We start from the raw sequence: 21,071 nt of genomic DNA, 5'->3' as shown, positions 1-21,071 counted from the left end.
TCAATTTCAGTGGTTTAGTAGGAGCAGAGCAGAGGAGGGTCAGAGAAATTGCAATCTGCCATAGGGGCATAAAGGTCATTCCACATAGTTTTTCAGATTTAAAATAATTAAGAACTCATTAGAATACGGAAGAGGGCAAATGATCAAAAGATCAGAGAAAACTGGGGCAAATAATCTAATCCTAACTAAAGCCGAGCAAATCATCTAATCACAGAGTAAAATGGGGCAAATCATCCAATCTCCCCTTAAAAGCCTCTCTATGTTGCACTCGGCCGTGAGAGTGTACCGCCAGCTCTTCGTCGCCAAACCAAACACTAGGGTTTTGCCCACCCCCGCCGCCGTCCACATCCCCTCCTTCCGAGCATCTACAGTCGCCGCCACCGGTACAGCCGGCCCTCCGATGGAGGTGCCGCCGTATTGGACGGCCGCCCTGGTCCGGGAGGTTTTCATCAACTTCTTCAAGTCCAAGTCGCACACGCCATGGCCGTCGAGCCCCGTGGTACCCGTCAACGACGGCACGCTCTTGTTCACCAACGCCGGGATGAACGGGTTCAAGCCGATATTCCTCGGCCTTGCCCCCCCGGACTCGCAGCTTGGCCGCCTGCGCCGCGCCTGCAACACCCAGAAGTGCATCCGTGCCGGCGGCAAGCACAACGACCTCGACGACGTGGGGAAGGACACCTACCACCACACCTTCTTCGAGATGCTCGGGAACTGGTCTTTCGGAGACTACTTCAATGACGGGGCCATCGGGTATGCATGGGACCTCCTCACCCAGGTATCGGATTCTTGCCTCTCGATCGCTCGCGTGTTAGTTTGTACTCCCTCCGTTCCTAAATGTAAGTCTTTATAGAGACTCCACTATAAATCGAATACGGATGTATATAGATGCATTTTAAGTTTAGATTCATTCAATTTGCTCCGTATGTAGTCTATCTAGTGGAATCTCTACAAAGACTTATATTTAGAAACGGAGGGAGTATACACTACTGTATAAAACATCAGATCATGGATGGGTAAAATTTAAGTGAAAGTTGGGTCCACTTTGGTGGGTTCAATGGTGAGTGAAAGCTTGTGTTTTGGGGATATATTTCTATGCAAAACTGAGCTCTTTACCGTTTTGACAAAGTTAGGATTTTATGCTTGTTTTGTACAATAAGTTTGGTCGCTTTGGTGATATATACTCATTGACGCTGACCTTCTGACCTCCCATCTAATCTACCCCCTCCGTTCCTAAATATAAGCCCTTTTAGATATTCTAATATAGACTACATACGGAGCAAAATGAGTGAATCTACACTCTAAAATGTGTCATATACATCCTTATGTAGTCCGTATTGAAGTCTCTAAAAAGGCTTATGTTTTCTTATGTACAGGTCTATTTTCTTATGTAGGATCTCTGTACATAAATACTCCCTCTGTATCAAAATATAAGATGTTTTTGTAGGGTAGTTTAGCCTAAAATATCTCTTATATTTTGGTACAGAGGTAGTATATCTGAAGAAGCAAAAATAAGAAAGTGATGTGAAAAACCACAGATGTACAAATTTCCCATATGTACCTAATATTTCCCATTGACCACCTTCTTACTAATATTACCTACTGATTGCTTTTTCATATGTACAGGTCTACAAATTGCCCACTGATAGAATTTATGCAACATACTTTGGTGGTGATGAGAAAGCTGGTCTCGCTCCCGATACCGAGTCGAAAAACATATGGTTGAAGTATCTACCTAATGAAAGAGTTCTGCCTTTCGGTTGCAAGGTATTCTGGATGTGCTTGGTTTGTTGGTCGAGTTCCTGGCTGTTTTGGACATTATGTTGTAGTATTAGTTTCACTTTCTTCGTCTCTGTTGGACTTTATACTGTTGTCTGAATGTCCCTATTAAAGAACAGTACCACAATGTGTTCTTTGGGCAGGATAACTTCTGGGAGATGGGCGACACAGGTCCATGTGGGCCATGCACAGAGATTCATTTTGATCGTATTGGCAACCGTGATGCGGCTTCATTAGTGAATAATGATGACCCTACTTGTATTGAGATATGGAATCTTGTGTTTATTCAGGTTAACATGCTATATTTTAAAAACTCATTTCTTTGTAGATTGTTGAGCTTTAGTCTCAATACACCGCCCAGTTACTCTGTTTTATATGTGCACGCCTATTTGCTTTTTATCTGTTCTATGCATTGACATTTGGCTATTTTAGTACCCAGTTCAACAGGGAATCAGACGGTACTTTGAGATCCTTGCCAGCAAAACACGTTGACACTGGGATGGGCCTTGAGCGTTTGACTTCTATCCTTCAGAATAAAATGAGCAATTACGATACAGATGTATTCATGCCATTATTTGATGCCATCCACAAGGTATTTTTGTTCAGATGCACACTTGCAGCTTCTTTGGTGCTTATGAGTTGTGACTACAGTATTTTGCTGCAGTAATAAATTGTTGTCTAAAGTAAATATTGTTAATTCGATATGCATTATGAATGCAGCTGGCAGGTGTTGGAATTCAGCCATACTCTGGTAAAGTAGGATCAGATGATGTTGGGAAAGTTGATATGGCATATAGGGTTGTTGCAGATCACATAAGAACCCTTTCTTTTGCTATCGCTGATGGTTCTCAACCTGGTGAGTCTATACTGTTTTGGTTGGGGATACATCATTTAAAATGACTGCCAAGTTGTTGATGTGGCACTGGAATAAAATGAATTATGTGGACATAAAGTCACCAATAGCCCCATTTCCAATTTGAAGAATTTGAATGAAAAAAGATAGAACTCATTGTCAGCCAAATGTTGCAGTTACAAAATATTTTGGCAATAAAGGTTCAGTACAACTGCAGGAAATATGTTACTGTCTTCATTCAATTTAATTGGTTTGTTTTCGGCAGATCCACCGTTTTGTTGTCAACCTATCTAGTGCGTATGGTGTAGAACTGAAATATTTTGTCGCAACTACTGAGCTATTGTATTTTTACAATGTTTCAGGGCTTTGTTATGTGTTATACAATGATGTTTCTTTGTTCTAATATGAGTTTTTCTGTAGGAAATGAGGGACGAGAGTATGTTCTAAGGCGTATACTTAGACGTGCTGTTCACTTTGGTCGTCAAAAATTGATGGCAAAGCAAGGATTTTTTAGCTCGTAAGAACTGCAACCTGCATCTGTTGTACGTTTGTTAAAGATATATTTGCATAGCTTTCTGTTTACTCAGAATGCTAAAAATGTAATGTAAGCCTTATGGGAATGACGGTAGAGATGTCATATGACAATAAGAAAAAACTATGTTTAGACACGATTTTAGCGGATTTATTATGAACTCAGGGTCATGAGTCATTGTGCTATTTGTTACTTAATTTGGGTTTGGGTTTGTGGGGCACAAGTTGGAACTGGAGTCATCTGTGTTGGCTGCTTACTCCTGATAGCATTGTTCCTGCGATGCCTTATGTTGTAGTTTATGTGTGCATTTTTTTTGCTAGCAAAGATTTATTTTAACTGGCATTTGGTCCTGATAATGAGGCATGGTTATGAAATTTATTTTTATTCGTAGGAGAAAAAGCGCTACTGCGTTTTGCCACTGCCTAGCGCCTATCTCTTCTAAGCGCGCACCTAGCATGATTAAGTGCTAGGTGTTCGGTTGCTGCCTAGTGCCTAAGCACACTTAAGCGCATGCCTCTTTTTTTTCATGACTACCTTAACAAGTCTGATCGCATGGATTCTTGGACATCACTGTCCTATGCTTCAGTGTATTTGCGTACATAGAAGTTACAGCTGGTGAATGTAAAATGGTCGACATGTACATTCTCTCAAATAATCCAACTCTGTAGTTACTAATTAGCTGTACTAGAACATGTTTCCTGAAGAGAGACACGGTATGAGGCAGGATCAAATCCTGTCTGTAGCTGATTTCTGATGAGCGGTTGGGTACTGGGAGAAAGCTGGTGAACGTAGAATGGTCGATATATGTACATTCTCTCAAATAATCCAACTCCATAATTACTAATTAGCTGTATTATAACATGTTTCCTGAAGAGAGACATGGTATGAGGCAGGATCAAATCCTGTTTGTAGCTGATTTGTAATTGGGTGGTTGGGTACTGGGAGAACAAACTCCAGCCCAGAATTTGTTGAATTTAAACTTAAATCATGAAGACAGCACTAGGCACGAATCAGTTAATCTGAAATTTTGCCTTTCATCCATGAAATTTTGTTCAAGGAATAAATTGCCCGTGAGGATTTATTGCAAATTTGAACTTGAAATCTTGGTACCACCCTTTATAAGTGGCGATATGTGTCAGGAGTGAGGATAACGCACCACAATAGAAGTATATGCTCTGTTTATTGAATATTTTTAGTAGGTTCAAATGTCAACTCTGGGTCATCAGTACTGTTTGAGTTAAGAAGGTTATGTGTCCTTTATGACACATCTAGGAAAAAGAACTTGGCATGCAGTACGTATAAAGGAAATCTTAACTAGCATGTGGTCAATTTCTTGTTTTGAAAGGAATTTAACAGGAAATCTGAACCTAGCATCTGCCAATTTTGTGTGGTACTTCGTGGTTAGCAGATAGATTGACATTCGACTAGGAAGTATTGGGCTCCGCCCATTTAAACATGATAAACTTTTTGTTTTTTACTTCTGCATCAATTTTTTCAAGTTGTTTCTGATTCGCTTGCCATATTTCCGGTGACTGGCATCCCTCTCATCGTTTTTGTTCTTGAAGCTGGCATTTTATTTACCATTATTTTGTATCTTGCATGTACAGCCTTGTAGATGTTTTTGTCCAATTGATGGGTGATGTGTTTCCTGAGCTGAAGGACAATGAAAAGAAGATTAAAGATATAATTAAAGATGAAGAAGCAAGCTTTGAGAAAACTCTAGTGAAGGTAATATTGGTTGCCAGGAATATTTTTTGCATAATAGTAACATCAATTTGGCCCAAGCGAAGTTTGTTGTAGTAAGTTCACTTTGCTATCAAATCCGAGTGTACGAACACTCTTTGGTAGTATTTTCATACTTTTATCTTTTTCTTTAAAGCATACTTTATCCTTCTTAACATGTGCTAGTCTCAAAGCAATTTAGCTAGTTTGTTATCAGATTACCTGTTATGTGGCTGCTAGAAGGAGGGCGCGAGAGGGCCGGCCGGGGGCCTTTTTGCCCACGGCCGGGCAAGAGGACGGGATTTCCTTCTTAATTCTTGCTTGATTAGATTGATACATCTCCTCCCCTTATATAGAGAGGTTTACTTGACTCCCCAGCAAGGCTTGCTTGACCCCTAAGCAAGCGACCCTTATCTCTAATTAACCCTAAGACTAACGGGCTATGCCGCCAGCCCAGGCCCATTAGGCCCATTACGTAATCTAACACTACACCCCACCTGGACATGCAACTTGTCCTCGAGCTGCAACCTAACCAACTTATAACCATGACTCGACGCAACACAAACCTAACACCTAAAAACACGCCTTTTACATCTCGGCTTGTTTTATTACTCTCAACCTGAAATGGACTGGGACGCTTTATTTTGGACCCTTGAACATAAAGTGGACACCATCCGCACGTCGGACATGCACGTGTACAGCCACCTGGATCCCATGGACACCATCTGGACAAAAGGAGTGCATGTGTATGGCCACCTGGAAGTGGTCGCAAGAGCGACCAGCAGAGGCGCCCTCGCGGCGGCCGGCGGCGGAATGCAGTGGTGCTACGCGGTGCGCTCCTGTCGGTGACACCATGCCTTCTCCCCGCCAGATAGCTGTTGGTCTGCACCGCACAAAGAAGAGTGGAGGGCTTTCGATGGAGAATGGCGAGGGGTGCCCCCCCCTCCCCAAACAGCCGATGTCGCAGACTTTGAGGTCGCTGTCCGTGGGGAAAACAGCATACCCGCCGCCCATGGGGAAAACCACATGCCAAAGATCCCCGACGCAGCAGACGAGATCGAGGTCCTTTGCGCAGCGAAGCGCAATTGGGAGGAGCGGCAGCTGCAGACCACACATCTCCCGCACACGCCGACGCGCTAGGAGGCCGCGCGCAGCAGCCTGCAGCCTCACCGCCGCCACACGTGGCGGGTAGCGATCCAAGACGGAAGCGGTGACGGTGACGGCGGGAATTTGATCTGCTGGATGGGGATGCCCTGGGATGGCGGACGGCGCTGATGTGAACGAGGTCGTCGCAGTCCCGTCGTAGGGCATCCCATACTGGTACGAGATGACCGGCACCGTGGTCGCGTTCGAGGGCGGCGGCGGCGGGGGTAGCTGCTGTTGGTGTGACGGCGGAGGAGGTGGCTGCTGGGGATGTGGCTAGGGCGCATAGGGCCCGACGAGGAAGGCCCTGATGCCCGCCACGACTTGCCGTAATTCTAGGATTGCGGCTGTCATCTGCTCCGGGGTGAGGACGAGGGCGGACGGCGCCAGGGCAGAGGGTGCAATCGCCCCTGAGGACACCATCACGCCCAATGCCGGCGCGCCTGCTGTGTGGGGCAGCAGCACCGATGAAGACGCCGGTGGCGGCGGGTAGGTGTGCGGCGGCGGCAGGTGGGAAGAACTCGGTGGAGGGCTGGACATGATCGAATCCGGGAAAGCTGATACCAGATTGTTATGTGGCTGCTAGAAGGAGGGCGCGAGAGGGCCGGCCGGGGGCCTTTTTGCCCACGGCCGGGCAAGAGGGAAGAGATTTCCTTCTTAATTCTTGCTTGATTAGATTGATACATCTCCTCCCATTATATAGAGAGGTTTACTTGACTCCCCAGCAAGGCTTGCTTGACCCCTAAGCAAGTGATCCTTATCTCTAATTAACCCTAAGACTAACGGGCTATACCGCCAGCCCAGGCCCATTAGGCCCATTACGTAATCTAACGATACCAAATTGTTATGTGGCTGCTAGAAGGAGGGCGCGAGAGGGCCTGCCGGGGGCCTTTTTGCCCACGGCCGGCCGGGCAAGAGGGAAGGGGTTTCCTTCTTAATTCTTGCTTGATTAGATTGACACATCTCCTCCCCTTATATAGAGAGGTTTACTTGACTCCCCAGCAAGGTTTGCTTGATCCCTAAGCAAGCGACCCTTATCTCTAATTAACCCTAAGACTAATGGGCTATACCGCCATCCCAGGCCCATTAGGCCCATTACGTAATCTAACATTACCTAATTGTTTTTTGTTCTGGAGGCTCTCGGCCAGTTTATACCTTGTATCTTTTGTACCACTGTATTGCTAGTGCGATACTGCTGAAGGCTTTATATTTATTAACGTGCTCTGCCGAATAACCAGGTTGTGTCTTGTTTTGAGTCCATACATTAAGGGCTCATTCGGTTTGGAGGAGATCATAACGTAGGAATTAGGAGTAGTATAGGAATTTGATAGGATGGCACTTGCCATCCTAAGGAATTGACTTGCCTTGTTCCTACGCGCAAAATGAGCTTTGAGTGGATGTGTAGTTTTCTCCAAAAACACAGTAAATGAGTAGTATTCCTACGAAATTCCTGTACGCATTTCCTACAAACCGAATGCATATATAGGAAATTTTCCTCCGGAATCCTTATTCCTATGTTTTTCCTACAAAAATCCTCCAAACCGAATGAGGCCTAAGGAACATATCCATGGTGATAGTTTGAATCTTGGTTTACAACAGCTTAGTTCAATCACAATAATTAGCATACACGATAAATTGTCTCACATTTTCTATGAAATGACATTAGCAATCCAATTTATTTGGTTTCCACATGGGCATGATTCTGTTTACCATGCTTATATTTTATAAGGGTAGTTCCTACTAAGCGCCTTGCCAGAAACAGAGACTAAGAAAGCTTACCTTTGAAGTTCAGTTGACCGTTCTTTTCTTAGAATCATCATAATATATATTGTCCTTTCTTGTGACTGTTCAACCAGTTAACTGATTGTGCTGTTGGTGTAATTTTCAGGGATATGAAAGATTTAAGAAAGCTGCAGATGCTGTCAAAGAGAATGGCAGGGCAGTACTTAGTGGCCAGGCAAGTGCTTTGGTTTTGAATTACCACCATATTACTTGATTTATTTTGTTTTCACTAGTTTGCACCAAAGCAGAGTTTTTGTTTGTTTGTTGTCTGAGCATATCTTATGTGACTGTGTGTGTGTGTGTGGGGGGGGGGGGGTCTGTTGGCAAGTAACGACAGTTAGGAGATAATATAAATTAGCTGCACACTGAAGGGACTAATTTCCCTTTCTCCTCGAATTAGCTGTGTTTTCTGCACAGATCTTGAGCATGGGATGGGTGGCTCTGATAGGGTGGCCCACGGTCTACTACCATATGAGGACCTTTAGCTATGTATATATTCCGCTTGGGCTATGCAATAGAGACAAGTTGTATCCATCACAATCTGGTTGTTATTCACTCCATATTCATGTACAGACACTCATCCGTTGAGCATCTCTATCCGCTCTGCTCGCACCCTTACCGGTGGTTAGATGAGGTTAAGGGCGTTACCCCTCAATCCTAGACCTATACCCAGCCATGGACATATCAATCTGGTGCTCCTTCATCCATGCCAGCAGCGATTTTCAATGAGCATTATGCTCAATCAAATCTTGGAACTGTTGTTTTGCAAGCTTGGTTACAGCTCTGAATACCGTGGGTAGAGGGAATCCACCTAAGCGTTTATGTGGTTCTTCCTATCAAGATGGAGAGGCTTGAGGCTATTGGAGGAAGTAGCTTGGAGACTAGAGAGACTTTCTGTTTGGTTGTTGCATCTAAAATTAGTAATGAAAAGCAGGCATCATATGTTAGTGCTTTGTCAGCCAGAGAGCTAGCTCTTCTGCGCCCCTTGGGTGTGTAGCCTCCTTTCTAGTTTCTACTAGTTGAACCGTTGCGCCAAATGGCGCAGAGACCCGCTAAAGCCATGTTGTTGATGAAAATAGTTTCATTTTGCAAGGACATATTCGATATTGGTAGTCAGAAAGCCCATGTGTTAAACCATGCTATATTGAAAATATGTTTATCACGTTGTGAAACCCGAATTTGAAAAAAAATTGTATAACCCATTGCGCCAAAAAATTATATTTGTATAACAATGACCTGTTGCGCCAAATGGCGTGGAGTCCCATTTAAAATCATGTACTCGTTAAAAGTATTTGCATTTTTTCAGTAACTGTGTTTTGAGCAAATACATACGGTATGAACCTAGTAAAATTTTAATTGATTGTGTGTTTAAGCTCACATAAAAGGCAAGATGGCAACAACAGAGTACAAATGTTTCATGTGCAGCAGCAGCCAAAATTAGTTAGCTTATAAATTGTTTGAAGGGAATCAAGCATTTCAGAGTAGTTTATCCCACATCTCATTCTCCTAGAAAATGAGCCCAAGCCAAAAATACAATTGTTTTGATACAACAACGGTAAGAGAAATGAGTAACCATCAAAGAAACAAGACGTTTAAATTGGTTTTTTAACCATGGAGGAGAGTTGCATGTAAACTTTATAGAAGAAGGCCAACGTCAAGGAACAACATGTTGACATACTCATCCTGCTCTCCGTTCTGGTACCTTGGCTTTCCAAATAATGTCCCAAATACTACGGTCATCAGCTTCTGTTGTCGAACTGGATGTTGGGTTTCCTGCTTGGTTTTGGATCGAGACTGCCAGTCGGTACGCACTGCGAACAGAGATCTGGCCTGTCTTTTCATAGTGCCAAGCCAACGTATCCTCCACGTCCACCCTTGGGAGCTTGATGCTACAGATTGCTTCTGCGTCGAAGCGGTAAAATAGCTGGTGCACCAGGTCTGTGTTCCACCCGCTGCCATCGTCCATCATCAATTGGTTAACCCATCTTAGTCTGGATCTCCAGATGAACATGGCCGGCTTCAAACCTTCCTGTCGCGGGATCCAGTTGTCTCTCTGAATTTTAACTTTATTTCCATTTCCGATCCTCCAAACCAGGCCTGCCTTGAGAAGGTCAAGTCCATGTTCAATTCCCCGCCAGACTGGAGATGCTTCTGATGCGAACACCGTGTCTATGAGTTCACCGTGTGGGTAGTACTTTGATTTGAGAACACGGGCACACAGGCTCTCCAGCCTTTGCAGCAGCCTCCAAGCCTGCCTCGCTGTTGAAGAGGCTCATATCTCTGAACCCGATGCCGCCCCCTCTCTTTGGCTTGACCATCTTCTCCCAAGACATCCAGTGTACTTTCCTCTGTCCATTTTCCTCACCCCACCAGAAACTCCGTATTAGTTTTTCGTATTTGTCACAAAAACCTTGGGTCATCTTAAATACGCTCATGCAATAAGTAGGGAGGGCCTGCAGTACCGATTTTACCAAGACCTCCTTTGCCGCATGAGACATAAATCTCTCCGACCAATCCGAACAGCGCTTAATAAACCTCTCCATTGTTGGTTGGAAAGATGAGTCCTTCATCCGTCCTTCTGGGGTGGGAAGGCCCAAATACTTGCTCTCGAAGGTCATGGCTGATACTTGGAGTTCCGTTTTCACTGCTGTTTGGACCTCCTCCAGGCATATATCACTGAAGAGAATTGAGCACTTCCCATTGCTTAAGAGTTGGCCTGATCCGTTCTGGAAGTCACGCAGAATCTGTGTGATGCACTCGGCCTCCTCTCTACACGCCTTGAAGAAAAGAAGACTATCGTCCGCAAATAGCAGATTCGAGATCCTGGGGCTGCCTCTAGCAATCTTTAGGGGAGTGATCTTGCCTCGACGAATTACTCTGTCCAGCAGGCATGACAGTCCTTCTGCGACAAAAAGAAATAGATAGGGGCTTAACGGATCCCCCTACCTAAGCCCTCTCGATGGACTGAACGGTTCCAGAAGCTCTCCATTGTACTTAACTGTATATCTCACTGATTTCACACAACACATCACCCAACTAATCCGTTTTTGATCAAAGCCGAGTTTCTTGAGGACCTCCTCCATAAATCCCCAGTCAACCCTGTCATACGCTTTCGCCAGGTCCAGTTTGAGAGCACAGTGGGTGTTGGATGCCTGCCTACTGTGTTGTATTTTATAAAAACACTCAAAGGCAATCGTAGCGTTGTCCGTGATCAAGCGGCCTGGAATGAAGGCACTTTGCGTTTCCCAGATTAGCTCATCCAAGAGTGGTCTGAGCCGGCTCACCATACATTTGGAAATAACCTTATAGATCACATTGCATAGGCTTATAGGTCTGAAGTCTTTCAAGAACTCAGGGCTATTTTTCTTTGGGATTAGCACGATGACAAGAGGTCCTGGGTTCGAACCAGCCTCTCTGCATTGCACTTTGCAGGGGTAAGACTAGGTTCCTATAATCCCTCCCCAGACCCCACCTTGTGTGGGAGCTTCTATGCACTGGGTCTGTCCTTTTTTTATTAGCACGATGACAGTATCATTAATACCCTCTGGCATGACTCCTTCCTTGAAAAACTTCAGGACTGCATTTACCACATCTTGTTTTACCGTGCTCCAATTCCTTTGGAAAAATCTAGCCGGGTAGCCATCTGGGCCGGGTGCTTTGAGAGGCCCGATTTGGAAGAGTGCATCGCTAACTTACTTTTCTGTGAATTCCTTAACCAAATCCGCATTCATCTCCTGTGTGACCTTTTCGACCATGCTGTCCACTATCATTTTTGGGTCAACCCCTTCCTCCCTAGTGTACAGATTCCTGAAAAATTCCGAGGTCATTTCCTGAAGTTTGCTCCTATCTTCCACCCACTCGCCACTCTCATCTCTTAATTTGCTGATGGTATTTTTCCGGCGCCTCCATGTGGCCTTGCGCTGGAAATATTTGGTTCTTGTCCCCTTCCCGCAACCAAAGAGCTCTTGATCGTTGCCTCCACATCATCTCCTCACGATGGAGGATCTCATCTTGGTTCCTGGAGACGGTTTTGATCTCTCTGACTCTTGCAGACAAAGGCTGATGTTTCCGTAGGTTTTCAAGTTGTTTCCTCAAGGCCGCAGCCTGCTTTATGATAGAACCAAAAATTTTCTTTGCCCTCTCTCTTACCTAGGATAGATTCAGCAATAGCCAAACCCCTGCCGCTTTCCTTAGCTGCAGCTTTCCTGCGTTTGTACCCAGTGCCTGTTCCTGCGATCTTACCATCAGACTTTCTCATCATTATTATGATCCACTTGGAGGATCCCAGTAACTACAACAATCACCTTTAGCTTTTTTAAACATCACTGTTGATTTTTATTAACCCAACACCACTAATACAGCAAAGGTAGATCAGATTACTAGAAAGATCTATATGAGCAACAAGATCATTTCTAGATTTCAGAAATTATTACTCCCATACTACCAGTCAATTAAAGTTAACCTATAGCCTGTGACTCGAGTCAGATTGTGAAAATATCTGAAATCTCTTCATTTGTTACGACTATCCATATGGTGATGCAAACAACATAAATTTGCAGCCAAACAGTACAAATCATTAGAACTCTTGTAGTAGAAGAAAACAGGGGAAACACAGCTGAACTCTACAGTGTAGTTCACCATGTGCTGCAAGATGGAGAACACGACTAAAGAGGCCAGGCTCCCTGAGCACGGTGTGGGCGCAGACCTGGCAGCGTCCGTCGCGTCCGACACCACAATGCCGCAGGTGTCCAACAAAATCCGTAGGAAAACAGTGAACACTAATGATCACAAGAAGTGCATAGCAAATCCATAGTTTTGATATATAACTATATAAGACAAGATTATTTTTTGCATGCAACTGTATCTTATTGCATAGCAAAACTTTTCAATTATTGATTGTGAAGGAATTTATTTAGCCTAGCATCTTAATACTTCAAGGTTTTAACAAAAGAACATACATTTTAGGTGTGAATTGACTACATGAGTATGAGAAAACATTGATACCCATTACTACATACTGATAAACTTCATGATCCAGTACGCATCACACGATCGCCAATAGCTCCTTGGCTTCTCTTATTGGATTGACAACCTCTTAATTTTGAGCTGCAACATCACATACATGGCAAGCTGTGTCACCTACCTCAACGCTTCTTGAGATTATACCTGCAGCAAACAGTCCTGTTAACTTGCAATCCAATGAAAGTGCTGAAATAAGTTGTCTGACTTTAATAAACAGTAAGATACATCTAACTGTTGTGCGTCTTCGGAGGTGCCTTGGTTGATTTTGCCATGGTCGGATCAGCACGAATGGTAGCATGAACCTTCTTGTACAGTGCTTCCATGTCATCAGCTGCAATCCCCTTCTTGATGTACTCCCTAAAGTGAAATTGGTACTTCTCAGGTTCCTCATCAGCTATCGACTGAAATAAGGGTAGGGCAGAAGTTAAAACAAGATTCAGTAACCTGCTTCAGAAATAAGAACAAAGTACACTGTTTTAGGATACTTTTATATGGATGAATCAGGCTCAGATATCTTTCAGAAAGAATTCATGTATACAACAACGATACCCAGGGGAATGAAGAAATTGCATTATAATAATACCACAAGGACAATGGATCCAACTCACCTTCATGTAGTCTGCAACATGATCTTCATAAATGTAGTTGCGGTGAATCTCAGTGTCCAGCTGCTTCTCATCCTTCTTGAAGCCAGCAAATCTCTTGTCACTGTGCTGAATATCAAGACCACCATCCAAAGCCCCCTGCAGCAGCACACAGACTGAAGCAGGTCTCAAACTGATAAATTGTATGTTTCCCTTAGTAGCTTAGAACCCACCTAAATAGAATAAAAGAAACACATCAACACCAGGCAATAAATTGAGTCCAAGATTAGGCATACTCCATCAGTGAGCCTGCCGCAAAGCAATTGATCAAACAACATTGTAAGTAAGCTATATATTTTTCTTGGCTTTCGATGTTTACCAACTACACAATTTAATTTTTATTATTATTTAGATTTCTAACCTATCAAACAAAATCATCAATCGTGCATTCAAGATCTGCAGGTAAACAAAAGAAAGGAAACTTCTCACCACAAATCTCATCTAGCCATCATAAATCATAGCATCAGAATAAGAGAACAAGTTTAGCAAAGGGACAAAAAAAAAATTATAAAGCACTACAGCAGCAGCTCACCATGGCAATCCTGGAAAGGAAGACTTGTAAGTGTAGAAGAGGTATGTGAAACCCTCTCTGCCCAATCTTCCTACTCTTCCACGCAACTGCAGATGAATAGAAAAGAAATGCACTGTGCAAATCTCAGATTTCATACATCCAATTTTTTTGCCAAAAAAGACAAAATAAAGAAAAATCTCAGAACTAAAACCAACTGATATAACTGCGTGGGTGCAAATAGTTCTGCATACTGGACTATGGTTGTGTTGGCATTTGGAATATATATTCCACTTTCAGTGATATGTGTACATGAAAACTTCTCCATGTAGGTGTAGTACATACATAAGCTAAATCCCTGGAATACCTACCAATTTAATATACATGCTTGAATGAAGCTGCAGATGAGAGGAGGTGAAGACAAACCTGAACCGCCTCGGCATCCTTGTTTCTGCCGTGCCGGGAAGGAGAGGGTTGCGGAGCGCAGGAGATGCATGGAGTCCCCATTGTGCACCAGTTGAGGCCCCCTCACCACCGCGTGAGCTGCTGTCCTCCCACTGCACATGCTCCTCGAGGAAGAGGTGGAGCGCAGCCTGCCGTACCTCGTGCCCGAGCCCCACCCTCCTTGTAGGTCCTGATCCAGGAGCGGATCGAGCCACCACCAACCTTCAGGTCGCGCCCTACCTCGCCGGGGCAGGCCAACGCCGACCATTGACCCTCTCACGTCCGTTGTCGCGCCTCCCTCTCCTCTTTCCTCTCTCTTTCTCCCTCCTCTCCTTCCATCTCTTTTTCCCTCATCTTCTCTCTCTCTCTTCCAGATAGAATCCCTCTCCTTCCTTCCCTCTCCCCCTCATCTTCTATCTCTCTTCTGCAGATCGAATCGATCCCCTCCTCCGGTCGACAATGTCCAGTTGAGTTCTTCCTCCAGCGGCTTCCTCGCAACCAGGGCGGCGCCGCCATGGCCTGCTGGGGGCGGACGAAGAGGGCTATGCCTTAGAGAGGACGGCGAGAGGGATGACGAGACAGGTGGGCGACGGGTCAAAGTGACACGGGAAAAGGTAACAGACCACCCGAAGAAAAAGAAGCCACCAGTACACCTCACGACGCGACGAGGCATGGCGATAGCGTCCCCTTCTCGCTCCATACTCGGCACGAGCCAATCCAGACGCAGGAGGCCACACGCGCACAAAAAAGCAAGAGGCAGGACAATGACGCGCGGGACCAAGGAGAAGACAGCCCCACCTGCAGCGTCTCCGACGAGCGAACCACAGGGGCGAGCGGGAACCGCATATCGCGCGTAGCGCCCACGGCGCACGCACGCGGCGCGGTAGGAGAGGCCGCCCGTGCCCGAAAAAGGCTCACCCAGCCAATCGGCTGAGAGACCGAGCCCACAGGTCATGGTCTGCCGAGAACTCACCGCATGGTCAAAATGAGAACCAACGAAGATCCAACGTCAACCAACGCAAAAATAAACAGTTTGACCAACATCCAACGGTCCAAACTGAAGCAAATCGAGGGACAACCGAGGAGACGAGTTGGCTAGCCTCATTATATGTTCAAATTCATTCCTTTGTATTCGAGAAACATGTCAAAACTAAGGAATTCAACTATTTGATAAACTTGGTAATATTTTCTACAGTGATGTGGAATAATTCTTCTCCTCGTCCTTATTTTGAGATTGGGGGTTCACTGCAAAGAAATATGTCTCTTGGATCGTACTTCGGTCATGTTTCTCAATGTTCCGGTACATCCTGCTGAAACTTTCAAGTTTATATTGGTATTTTTCTTGTAATTGCAACCGTTATTTGTACTTTCAGGATGCATTTGTTCTGTGGGACACCTATGGTTATCCAATTGATTTAACTGAGGTTTGTTCTTCATGTTTTCATCAGTAAATTTAATCAAATTAATTTGACAGTGATATATGTTTCATGTTTATGCTGTTGTTAAAGTTTTTATTGTCTGTTTTTCTTGTATCGTTGTTGTTTCCTATCTCAGGTCATGGGAGTTGACTTCGGGCTATCTGTTGACATGGAGGGTTTTAATCTTTCTATGGAAGAAGCAAGGCAAAAGGCTAGGAATGCTCGCTACAAGGTTGTATTTATTTGTCCTTGAATATAAAATTTAATCCTTCACTTGTGGTCTTGTATGGTACCCAAGTATTATTCCTGCCCTTTGTTGTTTAGTAATGTTCTAATAACTAAAGTTAGCATCTCTTATATGCCACTAATGCTCAATTGATTGGGCAAGTTTTGTCTGTTATGGTTTATATCATATTACCTCCGTCCCAAAAAGGTTGTTTTAGATTTATAGATACGGATGTATCTAGACACGTTAGTGTCTAGATACATCCGTATCTTCACAAATCTAAGACAAGCTTTTTGAGAGGGAGGGAGTACTTATTTCTGATTTTGTTATATATGTTTTCTGGCAGGCTGGTGGCAAATCTATTGTCCTGGATGCTAATGCCACATCACAGCTGCACAATCAGGGGCTTACTAGCACAAATGATAGCCCGAAATTCCAACACGAGGTTAGATGATTAGCTAGATTATTCATTTGTGGTTTGGCTATTAGGTACAGCTCCTTCCAATATTCAGTGCCTGTTTGGGATTACGCAGAAAGCAACCCTCCTCTTCGAATAACCTTCAAGTAGTTAATTTACCTGGCTACCAGCTTTTGATTGTTCTTGCACCGTTCATATTTTGCACTGGTTAAACACTTATATATTGATTATGGCCGATGTACCTAAAAACATTTTGCAGGTACATAGCAGTGTGGTGAAAGCTATCTATACTGGCTCAGAGTTCATAGCCACTGTATCTGGTGATGAAGATTTTGGTCTTGTTTTGGAAAGCACAAGCTTCTATGCGGAACAGGGTGGTCAGGTACAACTTCACTTATGACAGTGTGATGTTGGTGTAGTTGAATGAAAATGTCAAGTGCAACCACAAGATGTTTTTCTTTATTAAATTTAACTCACTCATAAATAAATTGTTGAAGTAATGTTTTTGTCATTACACCATTTCAAACACCATATTACGGTTCCAATCCCGCTCTGCGGAAAATAGTGTTGAGGGCTTCGAAGTTGCCCATACAATTGGCTTCAAAATTTTCAGTTATAATTTCACAAGTTAATACCCATACATTCCCCAACAAACATTGCGATTTGCACTCAACAACCATAGATGTTTTATTCGAAGTCACCATGCTGCCATGGTCGTTTTTTGTTCTTTTTGAAATGCGTCCATGTAACCTCTGTTCTTGTGTGGGGTTTGGTGTTGTATATATATATAAACTTTTCCTCTTTTTAATGAACGATACACAGCTCTCCTGCGTGTTCGAGAGTTGTGTGATGCGTTGTATGAATTCTTTTGACATGCCATATGATATTTCTGGATTAGATCTATGACACTGGGAGTATCGAGGGTCCATCTGGATCTTTCACTGTGAACAATGTCCAAGTGTTTGCTGGCTATGTCCTGCACGCCTGTTCATTTCTGGAAGGGCCTGACTCCAAGGCATTGTCCGTTGGCGATGAAGTGAAATGCAAGGTAACATTCTTTACTGATTAATTCTTTTATACCAATCAGGTAACCTGTGAAGTTTGCTAAATTACATTGCGGTACTTCTATTACTCTTGGTAGGTTGATTACACACGGCGTAGTCTCATTGCTCCAAACCACACATGTACCCATATGCTGAACTTTGCTCTAAGGGTATGTTTTCAAACATCTCAGATTTTACCGGGAGTGCTTTCTTGCACTCATGATGGTTTCGCTATTGTATATGTAGGAAGTACTTGGTGACCATGTTGACCAGAAAGGTTCCATTGTTCTTCCAGAGAAGCTGAGATTTGATTTCTCCCATGGTATTCCGTGTTGTATATATTGCATCCTCATGATGTTTTTCCTAAGCTTGTCAACTCAACTGTCAGTACATAATAACAGGGAAACCTGTTCAGCCAGAAGATTTGAGAAAAATTGAGTATATAGTGAACCAGCAAATAAAGGATGAGCTAGAGGTATCTGCACAAGAAATAAAATTAGCTGACGCAAGGCGCATAAATGGTCTGCGAGCTGTGTTTGGTGAAGTGTGTTCTCTTACCTTGCGCGGCATACCATGTTCTCATATCTCAGTTTGCCTGCCCTGTTGTTTCGTTTAATTGGTTTTACATATGGACTTTGTAGATCTACCCTGATCCTGTAAGAGTTGTATCGATTGGTCGCAAAGTGGAAGATCTGCTTGCAAACCCTGAAAGCAAAGAATGGTTATCCATATCAACTGAGCTGTGTGGAGGTATATTTACTACTCTGCTCTATGTAATTCTACATTTTTGTGAGTTTATGTCATCTAAAGTTTATGTATATCAGGTACACACATTTCGAACACTAGAGATGCTGCAGCATTTGCGCTCATATCTGAAGAGGGTATCGCCAAAGGTGTTCGGAGGATAACGGCTGTTACTGCTGAGCGTGCCTCCCAGGCTATGAAGTTGGCATCATCTATCGATACTGATATCAATGAAGCATCTAAACTGGACGGAGCGACATTGGAAAAGGTACTAAGCTTTTCCCCTTTTGTGCTTGTGTCTCTTAGTGTGAGCCATATGGTTGTGATACTCTGGTAGATTGGATATTTCCAGAATTTATTGTGTTTTTTGCATGTTTTCTTAGAAATATTATGCCCTTAGCCTTTATATGGATAGATGATATAAGGTGTACTTTGTAGCCATTTCCTGTTGATCTGCTTTGTATTATTTCTGATGTAAGTATGATGTTTCTTCATTAGAAAATTGGGTCCATCAAGAATACACTGGATGTAGCTGCTATTCCAGCTGCTAGAAAAGCAGATCTAAGAGGCAATGTCTCAAAGTTGGAGGTCTGTAAATGTTTTAGTTCATTTGTCACATCTTGTCAAAGAGAAATTATTTATGGTATGAAAGCTGATTATAGCTGTCGCATATATCAGGATCAACTTAGGAAGGAGAAGAAGAAAATGTGCGAGGAAAATATCCGAAGGGCTGTCAAGACTGCCATAGATGCCGCAGAAGCTGCTCTTTCTGAAGGAAAACCCTTCTGTGTTACCTATGCCGATGTGGGTCTTGATACCACTGCTCTCCGTGAAGCAGTTGTCAAAGCCATGAACCGTTCGGTACTCCAATACGTTTCTGTCTAGTACTATCCCCATCATCCAAGAATGACTATAGATTCAGCATAATTTCCAACTTAAAGCAGCAATTTGTTTTGAACGAATTGAAACATTTAATTTGTGTTCCTTGTATCAAATCTTTGGATGTGCTGGTGACCTTGTGGGTTTGACTTTTCCAGAGTTTGCTGATGATGGTATTCAGCACAGACGAGGCATCAAACAAGGCCGCTATTTATGCCGGTGTACCTCCCAACACACCCAATGGCTTCAATGTGTTGGATTGGCTTACATCTTCAATCGCACCGCTCAAGGGGAGAGGAGGCGGTGGCAAGAATGGTCTTGCCCAGGGCCAGGTGAGGCATTGTTAATCTTCAAGCTCTTTAGTCAAAGTGTACTAATTATTGTTACTCCCTCTGTTCCATATTAGTCTCTCCGTCCGGAAATACTTGTCACCAAAATGAATGAAAGGGGATGTATCTAGACGTATTTTAGTTATAGATACATCCCTTCTTATCCATTTCGATGACAAGTATTTTCGGACGGAGGGAGTACTTGTCTTTGATTTGTCTAGATACGGATGCATCTAACACTTCTAACACTAAAACTTGTCTGCATACAGGGAAGTGATGCTTCTCGGATCAAGGAGGCCATGGAGCTTGCTACCCAGATAGCTAAAATGAAGCTGAGCTTCAATGCTTCTCGGACCAAGGAGATCAAAGTCTACTAATAATTATATGAAGTCTCTTTGGTCCATGGAGCTTGCTACCCACATAGCTTCTATGCTTCTCAGGCCAAGGAGATCAAAGTCTACTAATTATCGTTATCTCCTTAGTGGCTGCTTGATGCTCGTGCTCGCCTTTCTACCGCTAATTGTGATACATGAACATAAAATTAATCATGAAAATTGACTAGAAGCATTGTCTGTTTCGACAGCAGGGTGTTGTTTAATGGCCTCAGTTGTGTTAATACAGGTTCGTTCATCAAATTGAGTGAACATGGTGAAATTGCTTTATCAATCGATGTTGTGCTTCCAGTCCAGTAATGCTTATAACAATCCTTTGCTTTATCAATCGATGTTGTGCTTTCAGTCCAGTAATGCTTATAACAATCCTTTGAAGTCACACAGTTCTTGGTTAGAGTGCTTGGTTTCGATGTTTTGGGAGCCACCATTATTGCGGTGGCTTCCTCTTCGTATCGACATGGAGGCGTATTTTACTAACGTTTTTTCTTTACTACTACCTTCTGGTTTATTAGTCCTCATTGTATTTTGTGTCAAAATTTGAACATAGATTTAACTAATAAGATGTTAATGCATGTTTCTAAAAATTATATCATTGGATTTGTATTTGAATATAGTTTTTCAAGATATTATTTTTGATTGACACACTAAATTTATGATCAAAGTTTGGCATAAAAACGTAAGGGGCCAAGAGATGGTAATTCTAAATGGACAATGTTTCTTTTTGATGCCACTTAAAAAAATTTAGTGAAGGGGAGTGGTGCGGGGCCCTGGTGTCGTTGTTTGGGAGCCGGCGGGCCGTTGGGCCTGCCGGGTTCGTTCGGTGTGGGCCGTACCTGGGCCGTGCTGCATGGGTATGGCCGGCTGCTTGGTACTGTGGCACACCTCATCAGGCGTCATGGGGGTGGTACCTGCCGCATAGCTACATGGTTCCACCATGGGGACACCGCCCGCATTGGGCGGGGGCGTGGGATGCGCTCTTGTCGCACTCGCCCGGGGCTAACGTAAAAAGGGGGGGGGGATGTAGCCACACCCTCTGGTCATCTCGGAGTTAACTTCTTGCGACCGGCCGACATGCGCCATGTGGCTGGGCCGGGTCGCGCCACCCGGCCGGCTTGCTCTGGGGAGCCGGTTGGTGGTGAGCCGGGTTGAGGGGCTTGGCTTGTCCTCGAAGTTGAAGCCGGATCGCGGCATCC

The 21,071-nt window shown here is 43.8% G+C and overlaps 1 protein-coding gene across 1 annotated transcript; it reads left to right on the top strand.

The window, feature by feature from the left end:
• The first annotated feature begins 205 nt into the window (after positions 1-205).
• Positions 206-20,174, top strand: LOC123150933 (alanine--tRNA ligase). The gene is made up of 22 exons (XM_044570731.1): positions 206-778; positions 1,627-1,767; positions 1,923-2,069; positions 2,219-2,371; positions 2,500-2,635; positions 3,053-3,149; positions 4,772-4,892; positions 7,918-7,986; positions 15,803-15,853; positions 15,984-16,079; positions 16,420-16,518; positions 16,751-16,873; positions 17,390-17,539; positions 17,633-17,704; positions 17,781-17,856; positions 17,936-18,078; positions 18,176-18,284; positions 18,359-18,546; positions 18,777-18,866; positions 18,957-19,139; positions 19,316-19,489; positions 19,756-20,174. Exons 1-22 carry the CDS (start codon positions 221-223, stop codon positions 19,861-19,863), a joined length of 3,084 nt encoding a protein of 1,027 aa, XP_044426666.1. The 5' UTR covers positions 206-220; the 3' UTR covers positions 19,864-20,174.
• The last annotated feature ends 897 nt before the right edge of the window (positions 20,175-21,071 follow it).

The sequence above is a fragment of the Triticum aestivum genome, chromosome 7A (assembly GCF_018294505.1).
Source record: "Triticum aestivum cultivar Chinese Spring chromosome 7A, IWGSC CS RefSeq v2.1, whole genome shotgun sequence".
Taxonomy (NCBI): Eukaryota; Viridiplantae; Streptophyta; class Magnoliopsida; order Poales; family Poaceae; genus Triticum; species Triticum aestivum.
Note: the sequence above shows the minus strand (reverse complement) of the source record. Positions and strands in the feature narration are given on the sequence as shown.